This window comes from Myotis lucifugus, unplaced genomic scaffold (assembly GCF_000147115.1).
Source record: "Myotis lucifugus unplaced genomic scaffold, Myoluc2.0 scaffold_362, whole genome shotgun sequence".
Classification (NCBI taxonomy): Eukaryota; Metazoa; Chordata; class Mammalia; order Chiroptera; family Vespertilionidae; genus Myotis; species Myotis lucifugus.
In genome coordinates, this window is record NW_005871410.1 from 334,337 (window position 1) to 356,984 (window position 22,648).

At 39.2% G+C, this 22,648-nt stretch overlaps 1 protein-coding gene across 1 annotated transcript in view; it reads left to right on the top strand.

The window, feature by feature from the left end:
* The window catches only part of DDX10 (DEAD-box helicase 10), a 101,748-nt gene that overhangs the window by 32,922 nt on the left and 46,178 nt on the right, over positions 1-22,648 (top strand). Inside the window, 3 exon segments of the mRNA XM_014466796.2 lie at positions 3,141-3,225; positions 20,195-20,296; positions 21,449-21,536. Coding sequence (XP_014322282.1) covers positions 3,141-3,225; positions 20,195-20,296; positions 21,449-21,536 — 275 coding nt within the window.

The window sequence follows — 22,648 nt, forward strand, 5'->3', positions numbered from 1 at the left end:
CCCCCCCCCCCTTGGTTGACTTGTGAGTAATTATGTAATACCCCCCCCCCCCCACTGGCCTGATCACCTTACAACAACCCCCCCCCCCCCCCCACCAGCCTGATCACCGACAACTGCCCTCCCCTCTTGGCCCCTAACTGCCTCTACCTCTGCCCCGCCACCATGGCTTTGTCCAGAAGGTCTCCTGGAAGGTTTCCCAGTCTAATTATCATATTACCCTTTTATTAGTATAGATTTGTAAACCTTCAAAAAGCCACTGTGGTATACATTGGTACCTTTGTGAAGGTTGAATGAGGTATAGAAATAATTATGGGAAAACTAGAGATGAGAATAAATGAGATGAGAATAAATAGGTGGTAATTTGAATTCTTGAATCACTTTATTTTACTGTGTTAATTATTATGGCAAATTTTAAACATATACGAAGAGAATAGGTCTACTTTACGGTCATATACTACCCACTTTAAGTAACTGTCTTTCTCATGATTCCTTTTCCTCCTGTCTCTTTATTTCTCTTGGAGTACTTGAAAGGATAGCTCAAGACATCTTATTAGTTTATCCCCGTGTAACGAGGTAGTTAGATAAGTATGCGTGTTTTTAAAGCTCTCTAGGCTATGTTGTTATATCACGACTTGGTAAAATGAACATTTTGCATTTACATTGTTTTGACTATAGTGTGATAAGGGAAGTAGTGTAGTATGATTGTCTTCTTTTTGTACTTTTATTTGTGTTTTTCTTTGAATTAATAATTAAAATTTGCTTAGTTTTGTTTCCCAGTTTTAATGTTTCTCAAATGTTCCAGTAGATGTCACATGCCTAATTGTCTAGCAGTTCAAAAACAGTCTCCCCCCCCCCCCCCTTGAAACTTCCTCTTCTGGGAGTCTTTTGTCTCCAGCTCTAATCTAAATGGTTGCTTCATAAGCTTGATGCACATTTGCCATCGGGAATTCTCTTTCAAGATCTTTCTTGATTTTTTTTTCTTTTTAAATTTCATTCTCTAATAGCTTTCTAAGAAAGGGTGCATGGGAGGTAAATTTTTTGAGTCATTACATATCTGTGTCCTATTCTTTTTTTTTTAATTTAATCCTCACCTGAGGATATATTTTTATTTATTGATTGTTTTTAGAGAGAGAGGAAGGAAAAGAGAGAGAGAGGGAAACGTGGATATGAGAAACATCTATGGGTTGCCTCCTAGGATTGAACTCACAGCCTAGGTATGTACCCTGACCAGTAATCAAACCTGCAACCTTTTGATGTATGGGACAATGCACTAACCAATTGAGCCACCCCAGGGTGGCTCAGTGTCCTATTTTTTGAATGACAGTTGGGATGGGAATAGAATTCTAGGTTGAAATATTTTACATTACTGGTTTTGCAGATATCTTGAAATATTGTTAACCCTCTTTTATTTTGTTATTATGGTGGTTATCAGACCCACAACTAGGTTGTTACTTAATATGTTAGTAAATAAGTATATAGTACAATATTAAAATTTTAATGAAAATGTTTATATTTTATTATAATTTTTCTTTTGTAGTCCTAAACGTTTTACTTTATACATTAAAAAAGGGTCCATAACACAGACACTGGGGCGGTGAAGACCTGGCGGGGGGTGGAGGGGGCCAATGGGGGAAAAAGGTGACATATGTAATACCTTTCAAGAATAAAGAATTTTTTTTTTAAAGGGTCTGTAGGCTTCAGATACAGCACAAAAAAATGTCAAGAACCTTTGTTCTAGTTTATTTTAAAAAGTTTAGATGAATGTATTCATAAATAGCATATACTTTCTTAGGTGTTTAAAAACTTTGCATCAATAATATTAAACAAACTAATCTATGACTTGCTTTTAAAGTCTTCCCATGTTAACGTGCAAAGATCCAGTGTATTTTGTAGAGTATGTCATAGCATGAATTTATCCATTCCTGGAGTAAAGGACATTTAAGTTTATGTTTTTATTCCAAAGAGGTACAATGAATAATCTGAAGCTCTATTATGTAAATGTTTAAGAATTTCTTTAGAATACACCAGTATCTTTTTAAAACTTTATTTTATTCTTAATTTTTTCTAAGTTATTTTACTTTTTTAATGAGCAACATATGCATATGGGTAAAAATGAGTTATGAGACAAACCAGTCTCTACTCTACCCCTCCTCACTTCAAAAGCAATTATTTCAGTCTGCTATTTCTTCTTTTGACATTTAGTTTTATATTTTGAAGTAATAATCTTATATTGTTAATTCTTAATTTGTCAAGTTTAGAAATTATCTCAAGATTTGCTTTTAAAAAATATATTTTTATTGATTTCAGAGAGAGGGAGGGAAAGGGAGTAAGGGATAGAAGCATCAATGATGAGAAAGAATCATTGATTAGCTGCCTCCTGCATGCCCCCTACTAGGGATTGAACCCGAATCCATCTCAGGCATTTGCCCTGACCCGGAATTGAACTGTGACCTTCTGGTTCATGGGTCCACACTCCACCACTGAGCCACATCGGCTGGGCTAAAGATTTCCTTTTGTTACCTCTTTATCCTGTTACTCTCATCTTTTTTTAAAAGTGCTCAGTCCTTTCCTCTATTATAGAAGGTGGTCTGAAAACCTCATAGCAAAGTTTCTAAATGACTAAAGATAGTAAGAGAATGAGCATTAAGGAGTTGAGAGCAGGATCTCTGGAAATGAACGGAAACTTATGTAGCCAGAAATATATATGGAGTAATTATTGCCAGGAAATTGGGAGAGGGACTTAATTCGAATGGAGATGGGAATAGCAGGAAAAGTAAACCTTTATTTAAATTTAGAAACCAGTTTTATGGTTCACTAGGAGCCCATGAGAACTGGTTCTTTTAGGTTATTAAATATCAGGATATTTCATTATTTGTGTAACACAAAGCTGTCTGTCTCTACTGTGTCAGATAAGAAATAATTTTCACATTCAAACACTGTCATTAATTTTAGCTCACTTTGTCAAAGAAGTGTTTATTATCTCTTGGTTCATGCAATTAATTTTATTTTTAAGAGTCTACAGATTATAGCTATCAGTTTAATGTGACAGAAAGTCCTAGCAAGTAGTATTGTAAAATAAAAATAGTGCAGCAGGGCAGATCTTGAAACTGATTTTCTACCTTGACATTCCTTCTGTACAGATTTCCCAGCCGTGAATTGGGTTCTTCAGTTTGATTGTCCTGAAGATGCCAACACATATATTCACCGTGCAGGTAGAACTGCCAGGTAAGAGTGCTGGCCATTTCTTTGCTTTTGGTGCTATCTAAATAAAAAACTGTGCTCCCTGAAATGCAGACAAAGAATTCAGGTAAGTGAGTATAGTTGGGCATTTTTATGGTGTAGTTTGAGAACATCTGGTCAGCTGTTGCAAGTCAATATAGCTGAGACTTGATTACTGCTGCGAAAAATCAAAGAAAATCTTATTTTAGTTTTTTTTCTAACTTTATTTACTTACTAAACTTTTTACAAGAACTGCTCACTGAACATCATCTCTCTGAATCCTAATGAACCCTCAGTGAGGTATAGGACTGTTATTTAGTATCTATTTTCAGAGGAGGAAACTAAGTCTTTGAGCAGTTAAACAATTTTTTGATGACGCACAGCCCCAGGATTCTAATCCAGGTAGTCTGACTTCTCTAGTCTAGATCTGTACTCTTACTTTCTATGGTATCGGCCCTAAGAGGCAAGGTGGTTTTGAGCTATAGATTTCTCTTTCTTTTTTCTCCCCTAGTGTGGAAATTAGACATTGCTGGAGGCTACTCCCAATTACTCCCCTTTTCAAATATGTCCCCCTTCCTCCCCAATAAAAGCATCACTAAAAGTTGGTGGCTTAAAAATCTGAAGTGACTGTTGTTTCAGTTAGTGTCTCTTCCATCATGAAACATCAATGTCTCATTGACGTCCACATTATAAATATTCGCTTAACCAGTTTTGATGAGAAAGAAAGTGGCAACAAAGTGGAAAACCAAAGAAATAGTCTATCTGTGGCTAATCATAATGAATCATAACCCTACTATGGTTATTATTTTGGCTGTTTCCAATTCTTAACCATCACAAGTATCAGTAAAATGAACAAGTGCTAACAGGTGGTGGGGAAACTATCTGGAAGAGAATATAGCAAAGTCATAATCATTTGGGAGTAAATGGCATAGAAAGGTGTCTGAATGAATGAAAATAATAACAAATGTCATTGCTATTGAGGTTGCAGTGAAGTTGGGATATGTATGCTGCTGGTAGAACTGTAAATGGTTAGCATCTTTCTGGATAGCATTTTGTAATACTTATCAAAAGTCTTAGAGTTCTTCCTTTTGACTCAGTAACTCCATATCCAGAAATTGATCTTAAGAAAATAGGGAGAAGGAAAAAGTTTCAGTCAAGATGTTCATTTTACTGATATTTGTGATGGTTAAGAATTGGAAACAGCCAAAATAATAATCATAATAGAGTTATGGTTAATTATGATTAGCCACAGATGGACTATTTTTTTTGGTTTTCCATTTTGTTACCACTTTCTCATCAAAACTGGATAAGTGAGTATTTATAATGTAGACGTCAATGAGACATTGATATTTCATGATGGAAGAGACACTAACTGGAACAACAGTCACTTGAGAATTTTAAGCCACGAACTTCCAATGATTCCCCAGGGATGGCAGGGTCTTTAGACCAAGATTGGAATACTCATCTAAGTGGAGACTCATTTTCCAGCAGTTTGCTCTTCCATTTGCCCTGCATCTCCTTCAGCAAGTGGCCCAATTGTCTTCTGTCCCTTGTTTATCTATGAAGTCCCTTTGGTGTTTACTTTTACATTTCTTTGTGTCCACAGTTCTCATGGCTTTAATGAAATTTTATCTTTTTGTTTGATTCTGTTGTTTGTTTCAGCTTAAGTGAAGGTTTTTCATATTCTTCTACAGCCTAAGAAGTAGGTTCAAACATTTTTCAGTTGGTTCAATTTCAGCCCATGGTCTATTAAACATGTGCTTTCGTCAAGGTCTCCTCACTTAAGTGCTTTTCTTTTGACCACCATGAAGAGAGAGCATGGTATAAGAATGAAAGGTAAAACTTTTTATAAATAGGATTTATGTATTAGAGGGTTCAAAGTATGTCATTTTATTGCAGTTAGATAATTTGAATAAGCAATGGGGTTAGAACTGGGTTCTGTGTATGATGTCTTTCTACATTTAGACAAACTTATCTTAGAATGACAACATTTTTTTTTTTTAAATGGGATCTAAGTAAATGTGACCTAGGTAGAACAGCAGCCTTGTTTTCCATTTTATGAGAACGTACATTGTGTTTCAGTGTCTGATGCATTGGGTACATGTTCAGATTATCTTTCATAGTGAGATATTCAGAAGTTTTTAGTTGTGGTTGTTGGAATGAATGTTTTTCTATTGTTTAATTCTCAACGAATGTGTAAAAAGTATGAATTTGTACAGGTACCCATGTACACACTTGCATTTTGTGGTCTTGTGGGCCTCTAGGTAGATAAAGTTGGGTCCGGTCTCTCACTAGCATATTGGACCAGGAGTAAGCAGGCTTTTAGATGTGCCATTAGTGTTCACATGGGCAAGGCAAACTAATTCCTTTATAGAGTACATTTAGCAATGTTTTGAAATTATTCTTCCTATATGAAGATTATTGGACATTTTAGTGTATCAGGAAAACATTGATGAAGGGCAAATATTTCCAGATTCTTATTTCCTGGAGAAGTTGTTAAAAATGTATGTAGTTGAGCCTGGCTGGTGTGGCTCAGTGGTTGAGTGTTGACCTATGAACCAGGAGGTCATGGTTCGATTCCCGGTCAGGGCACATGCCGGGTTGTGGGCTAGATCCCCAATAGAGGGTGTGCAAGAGACAGCCCATCAGTGATTCTTGTCATTGATGTTTCTATTGCACTCTCCCTCTCCCTCACTCTCTGAAATCAATAAAAAAAAAAAAGGAAAATAAAAAAATGTTATGTAGTTGAACATGCCATGGTGAACATGAAATTGGTCTTAATGACTGTGGAGCTGCGGAGGAGGTAGAACAGCATCACAATTGATTGTATTTTAAGAGAGAATACTAATTTGAAAAACTATATTATAATGCAATTTCTATTGTGGTCATTAATTTTTAAAGTACAAGCCTGTTTGATCTTTCATAACCAATTAAAAATACTTTGAATTGACACTTTTAGATATATAGTGAGTGGAAAGGTTTAGGATATGTAATGCTTATTTTTCTTTGTCAGTTTAATAAAAATTGACTAAATTGCCATTTAAAAGTTGCCATTAATGGGTTTAGAGATAATTAGAAAATTTCTTATGCCATGAGCCCTGGATAATTGAATTGAATAAAGGCTAAATTAAAATTTGAAATTAATTAAAATCCTGTGTATATGCTGTAATTAAAACCAGGTTGGCAGATAGCATTTGCTTTTGGAATTGAACGATGACATATGAATATAGATAAATGAAGTTAGTGCTTTGTGGCAAAATAAAGTTTGGGAAAATCAGTTTTCTTTTTCCTTTCTGTGTTTTAGCTAAGTGAAAAGGATGATTCAGGTACTTGTTGCCTTGAAGTACTTATTCTATTTTAATTTTTAATTTATTCACCTGTCTAAAATTCTTTTGATCTTTAGCAATTGAGAAAGATTTTCCTCTGTTTTCCTTAATCATCCATACCCCTTTTAACATAGTGGTTAATCTCCTTTAGAAACAAATGAGGCAAGGGATCCAAATCTAGTTTTATAAAACTGTATCCTGTGATACTTTCTCCCTCTTAAATGTGATTATCTTTAGGGCTTGCAGTGTTTGGTACTCACAAAATTAGGCTCTTCCACTTACAAAAAAGCCCAGTTGAAAATAAAGATTTAGGAATAGAAAATAGGTATACATCAGATACTCCTCACTTTCAAAATGCTTTCATTTGGGGAATGAGGGTCTGTGGGTAAAAGGTGGCACTTCATGTAACTTTATATATAAGGAATTGGGAGTTGATAGGAGTCTCTATATATATATGTAGCAGTCCAGAGTAGCAGTCCAGTCCAGCAATATTCCAGCTCCACTTTAGTTATCTTAGCTGTGTTTTGTGGCTCTCAGATTTTGTGGGGAGTGATTTAGGTGGGTCCACTAGGGGACAGCAGAGGACAGTTCTTTGCATTGCACACTCATGGGCAATAGTTGAGATCAGCGGCAGCAAATATACAGATGGAAAGTGGTTTAAATTTCTAATGTGATAACTTGTGAAGAGTTTATGATGGTTGTTTTTTGGAAAATATTGGTACTTTATAGAACAGATAATGAAGAAAAAATTTTAAATGTCTTTAATTGGTTTGTAAATTGAAATAATAAAAGTGAGAAGACAATTTCCATGAGTATTAATTTACTGAAGCTTACTATGTGTACCTTAGGTTTAAAATAGGTACAACATTTGCTAGTGAAAATTCTTTCATTCCTCTCGTTTAGACTTTACAGAGATTATCTTCAGCCCACTCTACCTTTATAGAGGCTGGTACTTCCTTACATGGCCTTCTGCCTTTGTCTATTGGTATCTGGAATTTAAAGCTTAAAAAAAGGAGGACAAAATCAATCCATTATTTTGCATCAAAGAAGCATTAGGGAGATAAGGAAGAGTATGACCAGTCTAGCTATCAAGGTAGGTAAAGGGGCTGATATTTCTTAGGAATCTATTATTTCCCAGACATTTCCCCCTTGCTCTCCTGCTGTCTGTCCTCAACACAGCGGGCAGAGTGATCCTCTTTAAAACACAAGTAAGATCATGTCGCTCCTCTGATGGCTTCCCATTTCACTCAAGAGTAAAAGCCAGTGGCTTTCTGGGCTTATACTGTGCAACCCCCTTCCAACCCCAGTTCCTATTATCCTGTGCTCCATACTGGTCTTGTTGTTTCTCCTACATGCCAGGCATGTTTTTGTCTTAGACCATATATTATGTTTCTCTGGAATGCTTTTTCTTTAAGTGTCCACATGGCTGTCTTTCTTACCCTGCCCTAACCTCTCCTTCTTACCCGGTTCTTATTTTTTTTCATAGCACTTAACACTTTTAAATATATTAGAGCATTAACTTATATTTATTATTTGCTTTTTGTTCTCTTTACTAGTTACTAGAATATAAGCTTTATAAAGGCAAGGCAGGCTGTCTACTTAACTGATGTACTCTGAGTGCCTAGCACAGGGCTTGCAGAGTAGACACTTGAGATAACACAATTAGTTTCTCAAATCAGATGCATGAATTAGAGATCTTACCTAACATATTAATTAGCTGTACAAGTTATCCTACAATTTAGTGACTTAAAGCAAGAACTGTATGTTACGGTTTCTGTGGGTCATCTGGGTCTTCTGGCTATTGGTTAATCACATGTTCTTAATCTATTAAAACTTAGTTTCATCTTTTGTTGTTGTTGTTGGGCTACAGTCAAGGTGTCACACAGCACTTTCAGATTCAACTGGGGATTGACCCCTTTCCGAGCTTGTTGCCAGGATCATTTTCTTACTGACTGGTCAGAGGTGCCTCTCATTTCCTTTCTACGTGGTCATCCTCTTCATAGGGTTTCTCACAACATAGCAGCTGGCTCATCAGAGAGAGCAAATGAGAGGGAACGGAGAGTAAGATGGAAACCACAATGTCTTTTATGACTTGGACTCGGAAGTCACACTCCATCGTATCTGTAGTGTCCTAGGGTTACACAAATTAGCACAATTAAGTGTAGGGGGTGAGGTGAGTACGAGGGTGTGAATACCAGGAGGCATGGATTATTGGAAGCTGCTTAATACACCTAATATCAAACTTTAATAATTTCAAGGATAAAGGTAATCACGAGGTATATATGAGGCAAGAAAAGATCTGAGGCTTTCAACACAGGTGCACAGGTCCATTCTTGCACATCAGGGTGTGCTCTGGCCCAGATTAACCTCAGAGTCTTTAAGTGATATGTATGGCTTATCACTTACACAGAAGGGCCATTGGTATACTCAATTACAAGGCTGATCGTCATGACCTTCCTCTTGAATCCATAAACTGTCAACAAACCTGGTACATCCTGTTAATAGCATCTCATAGTTGAGGACTACTCTCACACTAGCAAATTTGCCAGGTTTGTTCCCAAGCAGGCCAAACTTGGTTAATAGGAGGTTCTTTAAATTGTTACCTGGATCCTTTAGACACAGCCCAGTAGTTTTGGGCTTTCTTGCTTCTGGTGTTTTAGGTTCACTTTATGTTTCCATCCCATGTAAAATTCCTTTGGCAGGATATTGTGTTTAGAGACCATAGTTTAGGACAGTGATGGCGAACCTTTTGAGCTCGGTGTGTCAGCATTTTGAAAAACCCTAACTTAACTCTGGTGCTGTGTCACATATAGAAATTTTTTGATATTTGCAACCATAGTAAAAGAAAGATTTATATTTTTGATATTTATTTTATATATTTAAATGCCATTTAACAAAGAAAAATCAACTAAAAAAAATGAGTTCGAGTGTCACCTCTGACACGCATGTCATAGGTTCGCTGTCACTGGTCTAGGAGATCCGTCTGCCACCAGAACTATGATTCCCAGCATTCCTGGTGCTCCCCGCGCTCTGGGCTTCTGCTTCCGGTCCTGGCGCTGCCATCAGAACTATTATTCCCAGAATTCCTGGTGCTTCCCGTGCTGGGAGTGACAGCCCCCCAAGCCTCCGGCTCTCCTGCTCTGCTCTCCGCCCGGCAACCAAGGGAGCCATGTTCCCCCCAAGGGAGCGACCGATGGAGCAACCAAGGGAGCCATGTCCCCCCAAGCTGCCGGCTCTCCGCTTCTGCTTGCCACCTGGCGCCTGTGTATGCAAATTAACCCGCCATCTTTGTTGGGTTAATTTGCATATTCACCCTGATTGGCTGGTGAGCATAGCGAAGGGATGGTCAATTTACATGTTTCTCTTTTATTATATAGGATTTTTTGAAGCTGGGGAGACTTCCCTTCCCCTGGATCCACACGGGGAATGCTTGGATTATAGCTTAGCCACTTCCTCATACTCAATAAATATCTGAGTGAATAAATGAATGGACTCATTTAACCTTTATGATAGCCTTATGAAAGAGATCTTATTAGGGAACTCTTCCTCAGAGATTAGGAGGTTAAATGTCTCCAAGCTCATTCAGGAAGCACCAGGGCTGGCATTATACTGGGGTCTTTCTGACACAGCTCACATTCTTTTTGTGTGCCCAGAGCAGCTGTTTTTACTTAATGAACTTTAGTGCTTACTCCTCCCATTCAGGGCTTCTAGACTTCATGAAAGCCAGATCCTTGGAGAAGGAAGGTAGATAGCTTTAATTTGCTACAATTTGTGATCGTGTACTAAAATATATGCATTTTTTCCTTTTTTATTTGGAATATGAGAGACACATATCGCATAGTTGATCAAACACTCTTCTTAAAAGTCAAGAAACTTGGGTTTGGCTCTGTCATCGGATGGCTGCATATCCTTGGAAAAGTTATTAATTTCTTTAAGCCTCAGTTTCTGCTCCTGTAAAATGGGGTTAATTGTAGCTAACTCAGTATCCTGAAAGTATAATTTTAGGTGGTATCACTACTGCTTTAAAATGTTTTTTTTTTTTTTTTCTCTAAGTCTATTAAAAACAGTCTTAGAAATTTTCCTTTCTGGAGATAGTTGATAATATTTAATGATTTCTACATTTGTCCTGTGAATGCCATAAGTCTCTGTTCTTATTTATTTTTTTAGATGCTTTCTATGCAATATACATCAACCAGCTTGGTTTCTTTTTTTTTTTTTTTCCTTTTTTTTTTTTTTTAAATATATTTTATTGATTTTTTACAGAGAGGAAGGGAGAGGGATAGAGAGTTAGAAACATCAATGAGAGAGGAACATCGATCAGCTGCCTCCTGCACACTCCCCACTGGGGATGTGCCCGCAACCAAGGTACATGCCCTTGACCGGAATCGAACCTGGGACCCTTGAGTCCGCAGGCCGACGCTCTATCCGCTGAGCCAAACCGGTCAGGGCCCAGCTTGGTTTCTTTCCAGTTATTTGACGGTGAACTTCATTTGTCAAATTGTTGAGCCTATTGTGGTATACTTGTTCATGTTTCCATGATCTTCAGCTGCAGATGACTTATTTTTCCCAGGGTATTTCCCTGTCTTTTTCTTTTTTAAATCTAGTGTAAGTCTTTAGATATTCTGAGTCAGAGATACCCCTTTTTATCTGGGAATAAGCTCTCCTTTGTACCATGTTGAGCAGGAATAACAGAACAGTTGGACTCTGATGCCTATGGCTCGCTGTCTGCATGCCTGGCTGCACTATTCTCCCATAGTGGCAGGAACTGTTGGGGCTGGTTGCCACAGGTAAGGCCGAGGCATAAGGAGAATGGGAGATAGAGGGAGGGGGAAAAGGAGTGAAGAGCTGTGGAATAGCAGAGTGTGACCAACAGTTGTCTCCATTTCTCTAACTCTCGATCAGACTTGTATTGAGAACAGTGATTAGTATATTAGTAGTTGCAGGAATAGAATTTTAGCTCTTGAAAGGACCTAGATCATCTCATTCAAATTGTGTAATTTATAAATAAAAAAATGTGATAAAAATGCCCGGCCAGTGTGGCTCAGTGGTTGAGCGTTGACCTAGGAACCAGGCGGTCATGGTTCGATTCCTGGTCGGGACACATGCCTGGGTTGTGGGCTTGATCTCAAGTGTGGGGTGTGCAGGAAGCAGCCAGTCCATGATTCTCTCTCATCATGGATGTTTCTATCTCTCTCTCTCCCTCTCCCTTCCTCTCTGAAATCGATAAAAATATGTATTTTTTAAAAAAGTGATGTACAGTGATAAAATGACTCATTACCCAGGGTTATAAATAGTACAATAGGGATTTGAAATTAGTTTTTTTAACCCCAAATCCAGTATTTTATCTACTAAATACAGCAATTCTTATCTCATGGTACACAGAAACTAATTACTAAAATTCTGTGGGATACCAAAAAATATATATTTTTGCTGATCTGAGCAAAAAATAGGTACAATTTTGATTCATTCACACCGAACAGCTATTGTGTTGGCTTTTGTCATTTTTTTATTTGACAATCTGAGGGAAAAGACATCAGTGCCCTTGAGTAAATAGGGATTGCATGTTTTAAAAATTCTTGTGTCATGATGGTTGAAAATTGCTGTACTAATGTAACTCTTAGTGGTTCGTTTACATTTGTTCATGCACCAAATATTTAGTGACCAGATTTTAGGTATAAATGATGTCTATGTTAGGTGCGGAAGGCAAATTCATACATGTCTTCAAAGGTAATGGTCAGAATAAGGAAATATGCTAATATTGGTAGAACTAGGATGTGTTAATGAGGTAAGAGTGATATAAAAAATGTAGATTATTAAAAGCATATACAGTTTTTTACTTGGTTTTAATAACTTGTTTTATTATAAAAGTAATGCTTATTCATTATACAAATCCTAGACTATGGCAAGACAATAAAACACCCAAATCCTACCACCTAGAAAATTTTTTATATATGTTTGTGCATTTTTTAAAAATTATAAAAATGAAATTATTCTAAATATAATATTTTATGATTAGTCACCTGGAGAACCAAGCTTGGAGAAGTGAGGGTGGCTAGGTGGTTGTGAACCCTGCCAGATCATGCTCATATCAGTAAAGGTATGGATGATCAAAATCAAAGGGTATTTACAGACTCAACTGGAACGGAGTGTGTGGTGGGGAATCTGAATTGGAGTAATTGAGGATTAATAGTTCTTGGCTAGAAGGCAAACTATTGTCATTATTTCAAATGGAAGAATTACCATCGGGACTTACTAGGTCTGGATCTCCTATTATGGCTAGAAATACTAGTGTGCTCTAGGGTGTAGAGGTAGTTTCCTGATGGCAGAAAATCGGGATCAATCTATTGAGGATCCTTCTTTCTAGAGGGAATTCTGGTAGAGTTGAAAAAGCAATGAATTGGAAATGATAGGTCTCTGAAATGTAGTGATCAGTGTGCCACCCCGACACTCCCCTTGTCATTTCAGGAACTTTATTTTTTATTTGTTTCTTTCATTGTTTGCTTGCTTTTAAGTTTGGCAAATTAATGTAAAATGAAACTCTGTAAATTCTAAAGAGTTCTATAAATGTAGCATGCCATTAATACTGATAGTGAAAATGAGATTTTTGTTGGTTCAGATTCTGGGATTTTTATATGGTGCCTAGAATGTCTCTTAAAATAATTTGTCTTAATATATAGAGTTTTAAAATGTAGTTCTTATGAAGAACATTTATTTCTCTTTATACATATACTTAGCCTTGGGCTTTGGATATTGCTTTTGAAATCTAAAAGCTAGCTCATGGGTAAATAAACTATTCTTGTAAGCATAAAAAAAGTGAAATGTGCTTATGCCTTCTTTTAAAAGTGCTTTTATTTTTGAAATAAGAAGCTTACTGGAAATTTTTGGGTGTTGATGTGTGGGAGATAATTTGTGCTTTCCATTGCTTCCGGAAAAAGTTGTGTAATGTAAGATAGGTAAAATGGCTGGTGATCTTAATTAGATGCTTGCCTTATGGGGTCCAACTTGACATTTTTCCCCATTTTCCTTTGGGAATCTTTTTCTTCTAAATTTCAGTGTTGTGGTCTGTTTTAACCTTGTGTAGCGCATATATATATATATATATATATATATATATATATATATATAATTTATTTTTATTTTTATTTTTTTTTTTATTTTTATGTTAGCTATAGTTTTGAAAGGTTTGGATATGGCTCTCTTGTGACTTTAGTCATAACTCATTCTCCCAGATTCTTCTTGGGAGCATGAATGGGTAGATATGATAGATGTAGATAATTAGATTATTCTTGTTTATGAGTCAGTCTAAAGATCAGAGACCTTTAGTAGATGACTTTTTGATGTTCTAGATCTTTCTCTTTACCCTTGGCTATAGTTTGGCCCTATATAGAGTCGCGGGCCTATTGATTTTTCTCTCCATCTCTGCATTTGGTTATAGAATGTTAAAGGGTTGTTTATCCTCAACCCACTAATATCCCTTCTTCTTGATTGTTCTTTGGACCACACAAAATAAGCTTTTTTATCAACTTCACCCCCAGTCTAGTTGCCTTGAGGGCATTTTAGTAAGTATACTACATAGTGGCCAGTATTAACTGATCTCTGTCCTTTTTGACCCTTATCCAGGTCCCTGATGAAATCTTGTAGTCTCAGAAGTTGTGATGTTGCTTAGATATTGTCTCTGCTCATGCTGTTACCTCAGTACTTCATACAGTAATAATTTCTGCCTTCAGAGTTAGTTTAGTCCAACACTGTGAAGGGAGATGCTTTAAATTCATATTTCTTCATAGGAAATGAGTATGAAACATTTGAGTCATACTAGTCTATATTAAAATACAATGAGGAAGGTATTTGGTACTAGATTTTCAGTTATGAAATATACTTAGTGAAAGGCGTAAATACAGAGTGGGGCAAAAGCACGTTTATAGTTGTTCGTATGAAAAGTAATACAATAACTAATACATAATAATATAAGAATAAACTGTTTTGCGTACTCATAACTGTAAACCTTCATGTTCACCCTTAATTTTTTCTTCCTGTTTAATACTCATGCAATTAGAAAACCTAGAAAAAGCAAATAAGCATGAAGAAGATAAAACTTGACTCTCTCAATTGCTGCCTTTTGCCCCTGGAAAATTGACTCTCCATAATATTTGATTAATTTCTAATTGTTTTTTAGGTCTCAGCTTATAGAGTCATTTCCATAGGTAGGTTTTCTTGACTCCTACACCACATTCAATAGAGCTTTCTATTATAAATTCTCATGGCTTCCTGTATGTTTGCAGTGGCACTCATACCACTCAAACTCACTGGTTTTAATGTCTGTAGTGGTCTTTTAGTTCTGTGATGGCCAGCACTATGTCTGTTTTGTCACTCTATTTCAATGCCTGGCATATAGTAGCCCCTAATTTTAAAAAATTTATCAGTTAACTTAAAACTCTTAACAGTTTTGATTTATTTTATACTTTTCTATGTGTCTGTGTACACATAAAGATATACTCGCACATACTTCTGTAAAGGTATTACCCTGGAGTTTCACCTTACATGTTGAAGTGGAGTTTTGAAGTTAACATTTGATGTAAAATTGCCCTTCAGTCTTTGTATTACAGAATAATAAGCCAACAAAGTCAGTTTTCCCTCCAGTGTTCAGTGATAAAGTTCTGCTTACATACGATGGTATTCAGTCTCTCTCTACAGAGGCATCCAAGAATTCTCCCAAACCAAACCAGACTCTAATGTATCTTCCTAGCAACCTTTCCTGCTATTTACTTACATGTACTGGCTTTGCTTGAATTTCTCTTTAAGTTTGCTTCATATTTTCCAGTTTCTGTCCCTTTGTTCATGCCATTCTCCCCCTTTGGGATTCCTTAGCTTTTTTCTTTCTGTTTTCAGGGCCCACCTCAGAGTCCATCTGCTATGCTTCTGTTTTTCTCTGGCTAACCCTGACTGGTCTCTTTTCACTTCTGAGTTCATGGCATTTATTGCCTGTGGTAGTTCTTTGACACTCATTTACCATTTGGGGGCTTTTAAAATTTTGCGTTTGTGTGTGTGTTTGTGTGTGTGTGTGTGTGTGTGTGTGTGTGTGTGTGTGTTTTCTAGTTAACTGGATTGTTATATCACTGAAGATAGGGATATTCATCTTCTATTTCTTTGTGTTCTTCAGTTTATTCCTGCCACAGTTTCTCAGTAAATTGTTTATTTGGTTAACTGTAAAAACTTGCCTTCTTATTTTATGGAAGAAAACCTGAAGGGAATGCTTTGAGATTACTTTTTCTTTTGGGTCTTTAAAAAATTTCCATAAATACCCAATTGCATTCTGTCTTACTGCTTGCATGTAATAGCTGACACTAAAGTATCAGCGAAATCTGTAGTCAAGTAAGTAGTACAAGAAGCTTAAGTAACTGTGGGTGCCTTTTGGCCAGTTTATGTAGAAATTTATTATGGTATAGCACGAAATAAGATGTTACTAGGTAAGGAAGAAGAAGTACATGAATTGGAGGCAAGTTTTTCACTGGGTAGAGATACATTTCTAATTAGCCAAATCCCTAGGAAGGTGATTAGATTTCCTTAATGTACTGGGTTCCATGTTTATTAAATGACTAATTTTATTACAGTATTCTAGTGCCTTAAATGAGAAATTGTCTCCTTGCTATAGGTGTAGAGCTATTTAAGAAATTCTTTTTAACCCTGGCCAGGTGGCACAGTTGGTTAGATCATTGTCCCATGAGTGATTTTGGGTTCAATCCCAGTTGGGACATTAATGGGAGGCAATCGATCTCCCTCCCTCCCTCCTTCCCATCTTCCCTCCCTTCTTTCCTCCCTTTTTCTCTCATTCCCCTTTTCCCTCCCTTTGCTCCTCCAAACATATCCTTGAGTGAGGATTAAAAAAAAATCTTTTTAATTGATTTGTTTCTTAGTATCTAGATCTTCTATTGTAGTATAGCCATAAAGTCACTAGGAATTCTAGCTAGTGAGGAAAATTTGAAAAAGGTATTCAGAGTCCCAGTTTTTTTGGTGTCACAGAAATTAAAAAAAAAAAAAGGTATTCCTCAACTTATACCATACACCAGAATAAACTCAAAATGGGTAAAAGACTTAAATGTAAGTCAGGAAACCATGAAAATCCTAGAAGAAGCCATAGGCAGCAAAATCTCAGTCATCTCTCATAGCAATATGATTACCAATACATCTCCTAGGGCAAAGGAAGCTAAGGAGAAAAACAAATGGGACTACATCAAAATAAAAAGTTTTTGCACAGCAAAAGAAACCATTAACAAAGTGAAAAGGGAGCCCACTGTATGGGAGAACATATTTGGCAATGATACATCTGATAAAGGGTTAATATCCAAAATATATAGGGAACTCATACAACTTAACAAAAGGAAGACAAACATTCCAATTAAAATATGGGCAAAGGACCTAAATAGATACTTCTCCAAAGTGGACATACAGATGGCCAAGAGACATGAAAAAATACTCAAAGTCACTGATCATCAGAGAGATGCAAATTAAAACGACAATGAGGTATCACCTCACACCTGTCAGAATGGTTACCATCAACAAATCAACAAATGACAAGTGCTGGCGACGATGTGGAGGAAAGGAAACCCTTGTGCACTGCTGGTGGGAATGCAGATTGGTGTAGCCACTATGGAAAACTGTATGGAGTGTCCTAAAAAATTTAAATATGGGACTGCCATTTGCCTCAGTGATCTCACTTCTAGGAATATATTCTAAGAAATATATGTATGCACCTCTATGTTCATACCAGCATGATTTACAATAGCTAAGATCTAGAAACAGCCCAAGTAAGTGCCCATCAGTAGATGAGTGGATAAAAAAGCCGTGGTACATTTATACCATGGAATACTATGCAGCAGTAAAAAGATCTCTTATCCTTCATGACAGCATGGAGGGATCTGGAGAGTATCATGCTAAGTGAAATAAGTCATTCAGAGAAAGACAGGTATCACATGATTGCACTCATGTGAAATCTAAGTAACAAAATAAACTGATGAATGGAGTGGATTCAGAGACATGGAAGCATGGAACAGAGTGCAGAATATCAGAAGGAAGGTGGTGGAGGTTGGGTGGGTGGGAGATAATCAACCAAAGACCTTGTATGCATATATGCATAACCAATGGACACAGTCAATAGGTTGGTGAAGGCTTGGGGTGAGGGGCAGGGGCTGATGAGGGTGTCAATGAGTTGGGGGGAAGGGGATATTTGTAATACTTTCAACAATAATTATTTTAAAAAATGATATTCCTAATATTTACTAACTAGAGGCCCTGTGCACAGAATCGTGCACCGGCGGGGTCCCTCAGCCTGACCTGCGCCCTGTCACAATCCAGGACCCCTTGGGGCAGTCCGACATCCCCCGAGGGATGTAGTAGTGTGCGAAGCAGCAGGTGGCCAGGGAGGAGCCTGAGCCTGAGCCTGGGCCGGGTGCCCTGCCGCTCCTGCTCATCCTGGCCCCGCTGCACCTGCCGCTGCTGCCACCACTTGGTAGTATGCTACCGTGGAGGCGGGAGAGGCTCAGGATGCCACAGCTGTGCTTTCCAGCCATGAGCCCAGCGTCTGGCACCCAATAGTCAGCTGAGCGACGCTCCCACTGTGGGAGCGCCCTGACCCCCAGGCGGCAGCTCCTGCATTGAACATCTTTCCTCTGGTGGTCAGTGCGTGTCATAGCGATTGGTCGACTGGTTGTTCGGTCATTCGGTCACTTAGGCTTTTATATATATACTAGAGGCCCGGTGCACAAAAATTTGTGCACTCGGGAGGGAAGGGAGGGGGTCCCTCAGCCCATCCTGTGCCCTCTCGCAGTCTGGGACCCTCGGGAGATAACGACCTGCTGGCTTAGGCCTGCTCCTGGGTGGCAGAAGGGCAGGCCCAATCCCTAGCTGGCTTAGGCCTGCTCCTGGGTGGCAGAAGGGCAGGCCCAATCCCTAGGTGCAACCCCTGGTCCGGGCTCAGAGCAGGGCTGATTGGGGAGTTGGGGCGCCGCCCCCTGTCATGCACAGAGCAGGGCGGATTGGGGGGTTGGGGCACCGCCCCCTGTCACACTCAAGGCAGGGTTGATGGGGGAGGTTGTGGCGCCACCCCCTGTCACGCACAGAGCAGGGCCAATCAGGGGGTTGGGGCGCCGCCACTGTCACACTCAGGGCAGGGCCGATGGGGAGGTTGGGGCTCCGTACCCTGTCACACACAGAGCAGGGCCGATCAGGGGGTTGGGACGCCGCACCCTGTCACACACAGAGTCGCAGGGCGATCAGGGGGTTTGGCTGATCCCGGTGCTGGGAGGCATATTATCCTTTTACTATATAGGATAGAGGCCTGGGGGCTGGCTCGTTTGCCCTGAAGGGTGTCCTGGATCAGGGTGGGGGTCCCCACTGGGGTGCCTGGCCAGCCTGGATGAGGGGATGATGGCTGTTTGCAGCTGGTCACACACCCTTCAGGGTGGGGGTCCCCACTGGGGTGCCTGGCCAGTCTGGGTGAGGGGCTGAGGGCTGCTTTCAGGCTGGCGATTGACTAAAGCTCCCAACCACTCCTTTTTTTCTTTTCTTTTTTTTTTTTTTATTCTGAGCCAGCTTTAGCTCTGGCTCTAGCTCTGAGGCTTCCGCTGCTGAAAGCAGGTATCTGGTTTGTTTGCGTTCTATAATCAAAACAATGTATAACTCCAGCTCTGAGAGCCCGGCGGCTGAAAGGTGGTTTCTAGGGGTTTGTTTAGCTTCTATATTTGTTACAATGTTTCAAACTGCCAAGTCAGAGGCCGGCAGCGGCAGGCGGGGAACGTTGGAGTCCGCCAGTCACTGGAGCAAGCAAGCCTCCCTGTTTGCTTCAGTGCATGGCTGCCGGCCGCCATCTTGCTTGTCAGTTAATTTGCATATACTCACTGATTAGCCAATGAAAAGGGTAGCGGTCGTATGCTAATTACCATGTTTCTCTTTTATTAGTGTAGATAGACTAGAGGCCTAGTGCACACATCCGTGCACTGGTTTGGGGGGTGTAGTCTGCGGGGGTTGGCCTGCCCTTGGAGCACCGCTCATCCTGGTCAGCCAAGCAGCTGTGGACCCATCCTCTGAGTGGCTGCGGAATGAGGAAATTAGTCTGAGCTGATATTTCAGGGTAATGTCTTGGGTAAAGGTGTGTTCTCTGTCCTGGAGGAACCTGACAGAAAGCTTTGCACCCCAAAGCCACTTGATGAATGTCCTTGATATATGATGCCAGGTCAGTGACACCATCGGGGATGTTCAGGGCAGCCGTGCTCCAGGATCCTCAGCCATGAGGACAGCCTTCCCGGGGGGTCAACAGTCACGTCCCCTCTTGCCATCCACCTATGCTCTTTCTAGAACACACCTTAGAGGGCTTGCATCAGCTGGTGGGGTCAGGCCAGAGTCTGGATTGTCTCAGGTATTTGATAGGTGCAGAGACTCGGCCTCACGCTGGGCGTGCTAGCGGCTGCCCCTGGTGGTCAGTGCGCGTCATAGCGACTGGTTGACCAGTCATTCTGTTCGTTCTGCTAGTCGGTTGCTAGGCTTTGATATATATAGATTAGGTGAACTTGCTTCCATGTTATCTGTTCATCAAACTGTTAAAATAAAAAATGCAGACTGCATCGATGTGGAAGAGATTTTGTTTTTTTTTTGTTTAGGTATAAAGAGGATGGGGAAGCTTTACTAATTTTGCTGCCCTCAGAAGAGAAAGGGATGGTGCAGCAGCTCCTCCAGAGGAAAGTGCCTGTGAAGGAAATCAAGTAAGACAACTGGTGTGATGATGGGATTATCAGGGTAACGAAGGCATGACATTGTTATGCTTACTTATGTGTGCCCAATTCACTCCTCCTTCTAATCTATTCTGCTGTTTGGTTTGTGACTTATTTGTTTTTAACTTTTACAGAAGACTGTTAGTGGAGAAAATAAGATGAAAAATAGAACTTGTTAGCTTCAGGAGACATTGATGGTTGAAAGGATTAAGTCTCTTGGATGCCATTTTTTAAGGTTGTTTGTCTATTTCAGAGGATTCTATTTCCCTATCATTGAAGATATTTATATTGAGTGTTAGCAGAACTGAACAGAAGCTCACTTGTATTGGAGTCCTTGAAACACCTTAGCGTTTATTTGGGGGAAAACAGTTGGGAAGGTTGTTTAATTGGGGGCAGGAGTGGGAAGGAGGTTAGATGAAATAAGATTGGCTGATTTGGTAATTGTTGAATCTGAGTAAAAGTTATCTACCTTTGTGTATTTTGAAATTTTCTATAATTAAAAAACAAACTAAGTAAAACCACCTCATCTACTACCATCTGTCACCACCTCAGACTTGCAGGAACAAAGTGATTCAGTCTAAAAATCAAGAAAACAAGTGGGATTTCTTTTGTGAAACCCATACTCTTATAAGAATTTCATTTATTCCTGTAGCCTACCTGGGCAGAGTTAAGTAACATTCTTTTATATTGTGCCTAATATCCAGATAAGGAAAACGATAATATCCTTTGTTGACTTGTTTATTTGAAGTTGGTTTTGTGATATTTGACTGAAAATGGAAATACACAAATGACATTAAATTTCATTTATTCCATTTCAGTGATGACCCATCATCTCCCATAAAAGGCTACTTTCTAACTTTATAGAATTAAGTTACAAATGCTCATTGTACTATTAACCTTAGTGTCTTTCACTTATTCAGCATGGGATGTTTAGAGATCTTTAACTTTCATTTCTTTTTCCTGCATTATTAATATGCAAGAGAGTCAAATTTCTGTCTAGTAATTTCAGTCTAATCTGGCTCATAAATGAGAAATAATGTTATAAATTTAAAAGTACTGAGGAAAAGAGGAAAATGCTGTGTACTATTTTTAATTTCCAAAATTGAGATGTCTTAGTTTGACCTTTATGTTTTTGTTATAAAGAATCAATCCAGAAAAACTTATTGATGTCCAGAAAAAACTGGAATCATTTTTAGCTCAAGATCAAGATTTAAAAGAAAGAGCTCAAAGGGTAAGTCATTTTTGAATCTGATACCTTCATTGGAATGGAGCATATATATAATAAAGTTAAATTTCATCATTTTCTGATCCTTCTGGTTGCTTGCTTCAGATATTCAAGTAGTGTAATATTCAGATAAGATTAGCTTACTCTTAATCCCAAAACACCAATCAGAAGAAATATACTCATCCTTATGTTTATAGCAGCATTATTTACTATAGCCAAGATCTGGAAACAGCCCAGGTGCCCATCAGCAGATGTGTAGATAAAAAAGTTATGGTACATTTACACAATGGAGTACTGTGCAGCTATAAAAAAGAAGGATCTCTTACCCTTTGTGACAGCATGGATGGACCTGGAGAGTATTATGCTAAGCAAAATTAGCCAGTCAAAAATAAATATTATATGATCTCACTAATATGTGGAATATAATGAATAAAATAAACTGCCAAACAAAATAGAACCAGAAGTATGGATACATGGAACAGACTGTCCAGTGCCTGAGTTGGGGGTGGGGAGGGTGGGCTGAATAAAGAAGGTGAAGGGATTAGCTCAAGTACATATATGCATACCCCATGGACACGGACAATAGTTTGGTAAAGGCCAAGAGAGAGGGGGTATGGGGATAGGTAGAGGTGACTAAAGGGGTGGGAGGGGGATATCTGCAATTATCAGCATTAAAATCCTATATAATAAAAGGCTGATAGGCAAATTGTCTCCTCGACCAGGAATTTGATCAGAGGGCGGGGCCGGTCTGCCAACCCCCCTCAGCCCCTTCTGCCAGCTGGACATGCCCTCGATCAGTTCCCCTACCCTGATCAGGGGCGGGGCCGGCCCACCAACCACCAGGGGCCCCTCCCCCCGGCACTGGGCCTCTAGTCTCTATATATAAAAGCCTAAGCGACCAGTATAATCGGTCAACCAGTTGCTGTGACACTATGACCAGAAGGATTGGTCAACCAGTTGCTATGATGTGCACTGACCACCAGGGGGCAGACGTTCAATGCAGGAGCTTCCCCCTGGTGGTCAGTGTGCTCCCACAGCCAACCTCCATGAGCCAGCCAACCTCCCCTGGTCCCCCCCCCCCCCCCCCGCTGGGGGGAAAAAATCCTGGGAGGCCCCTG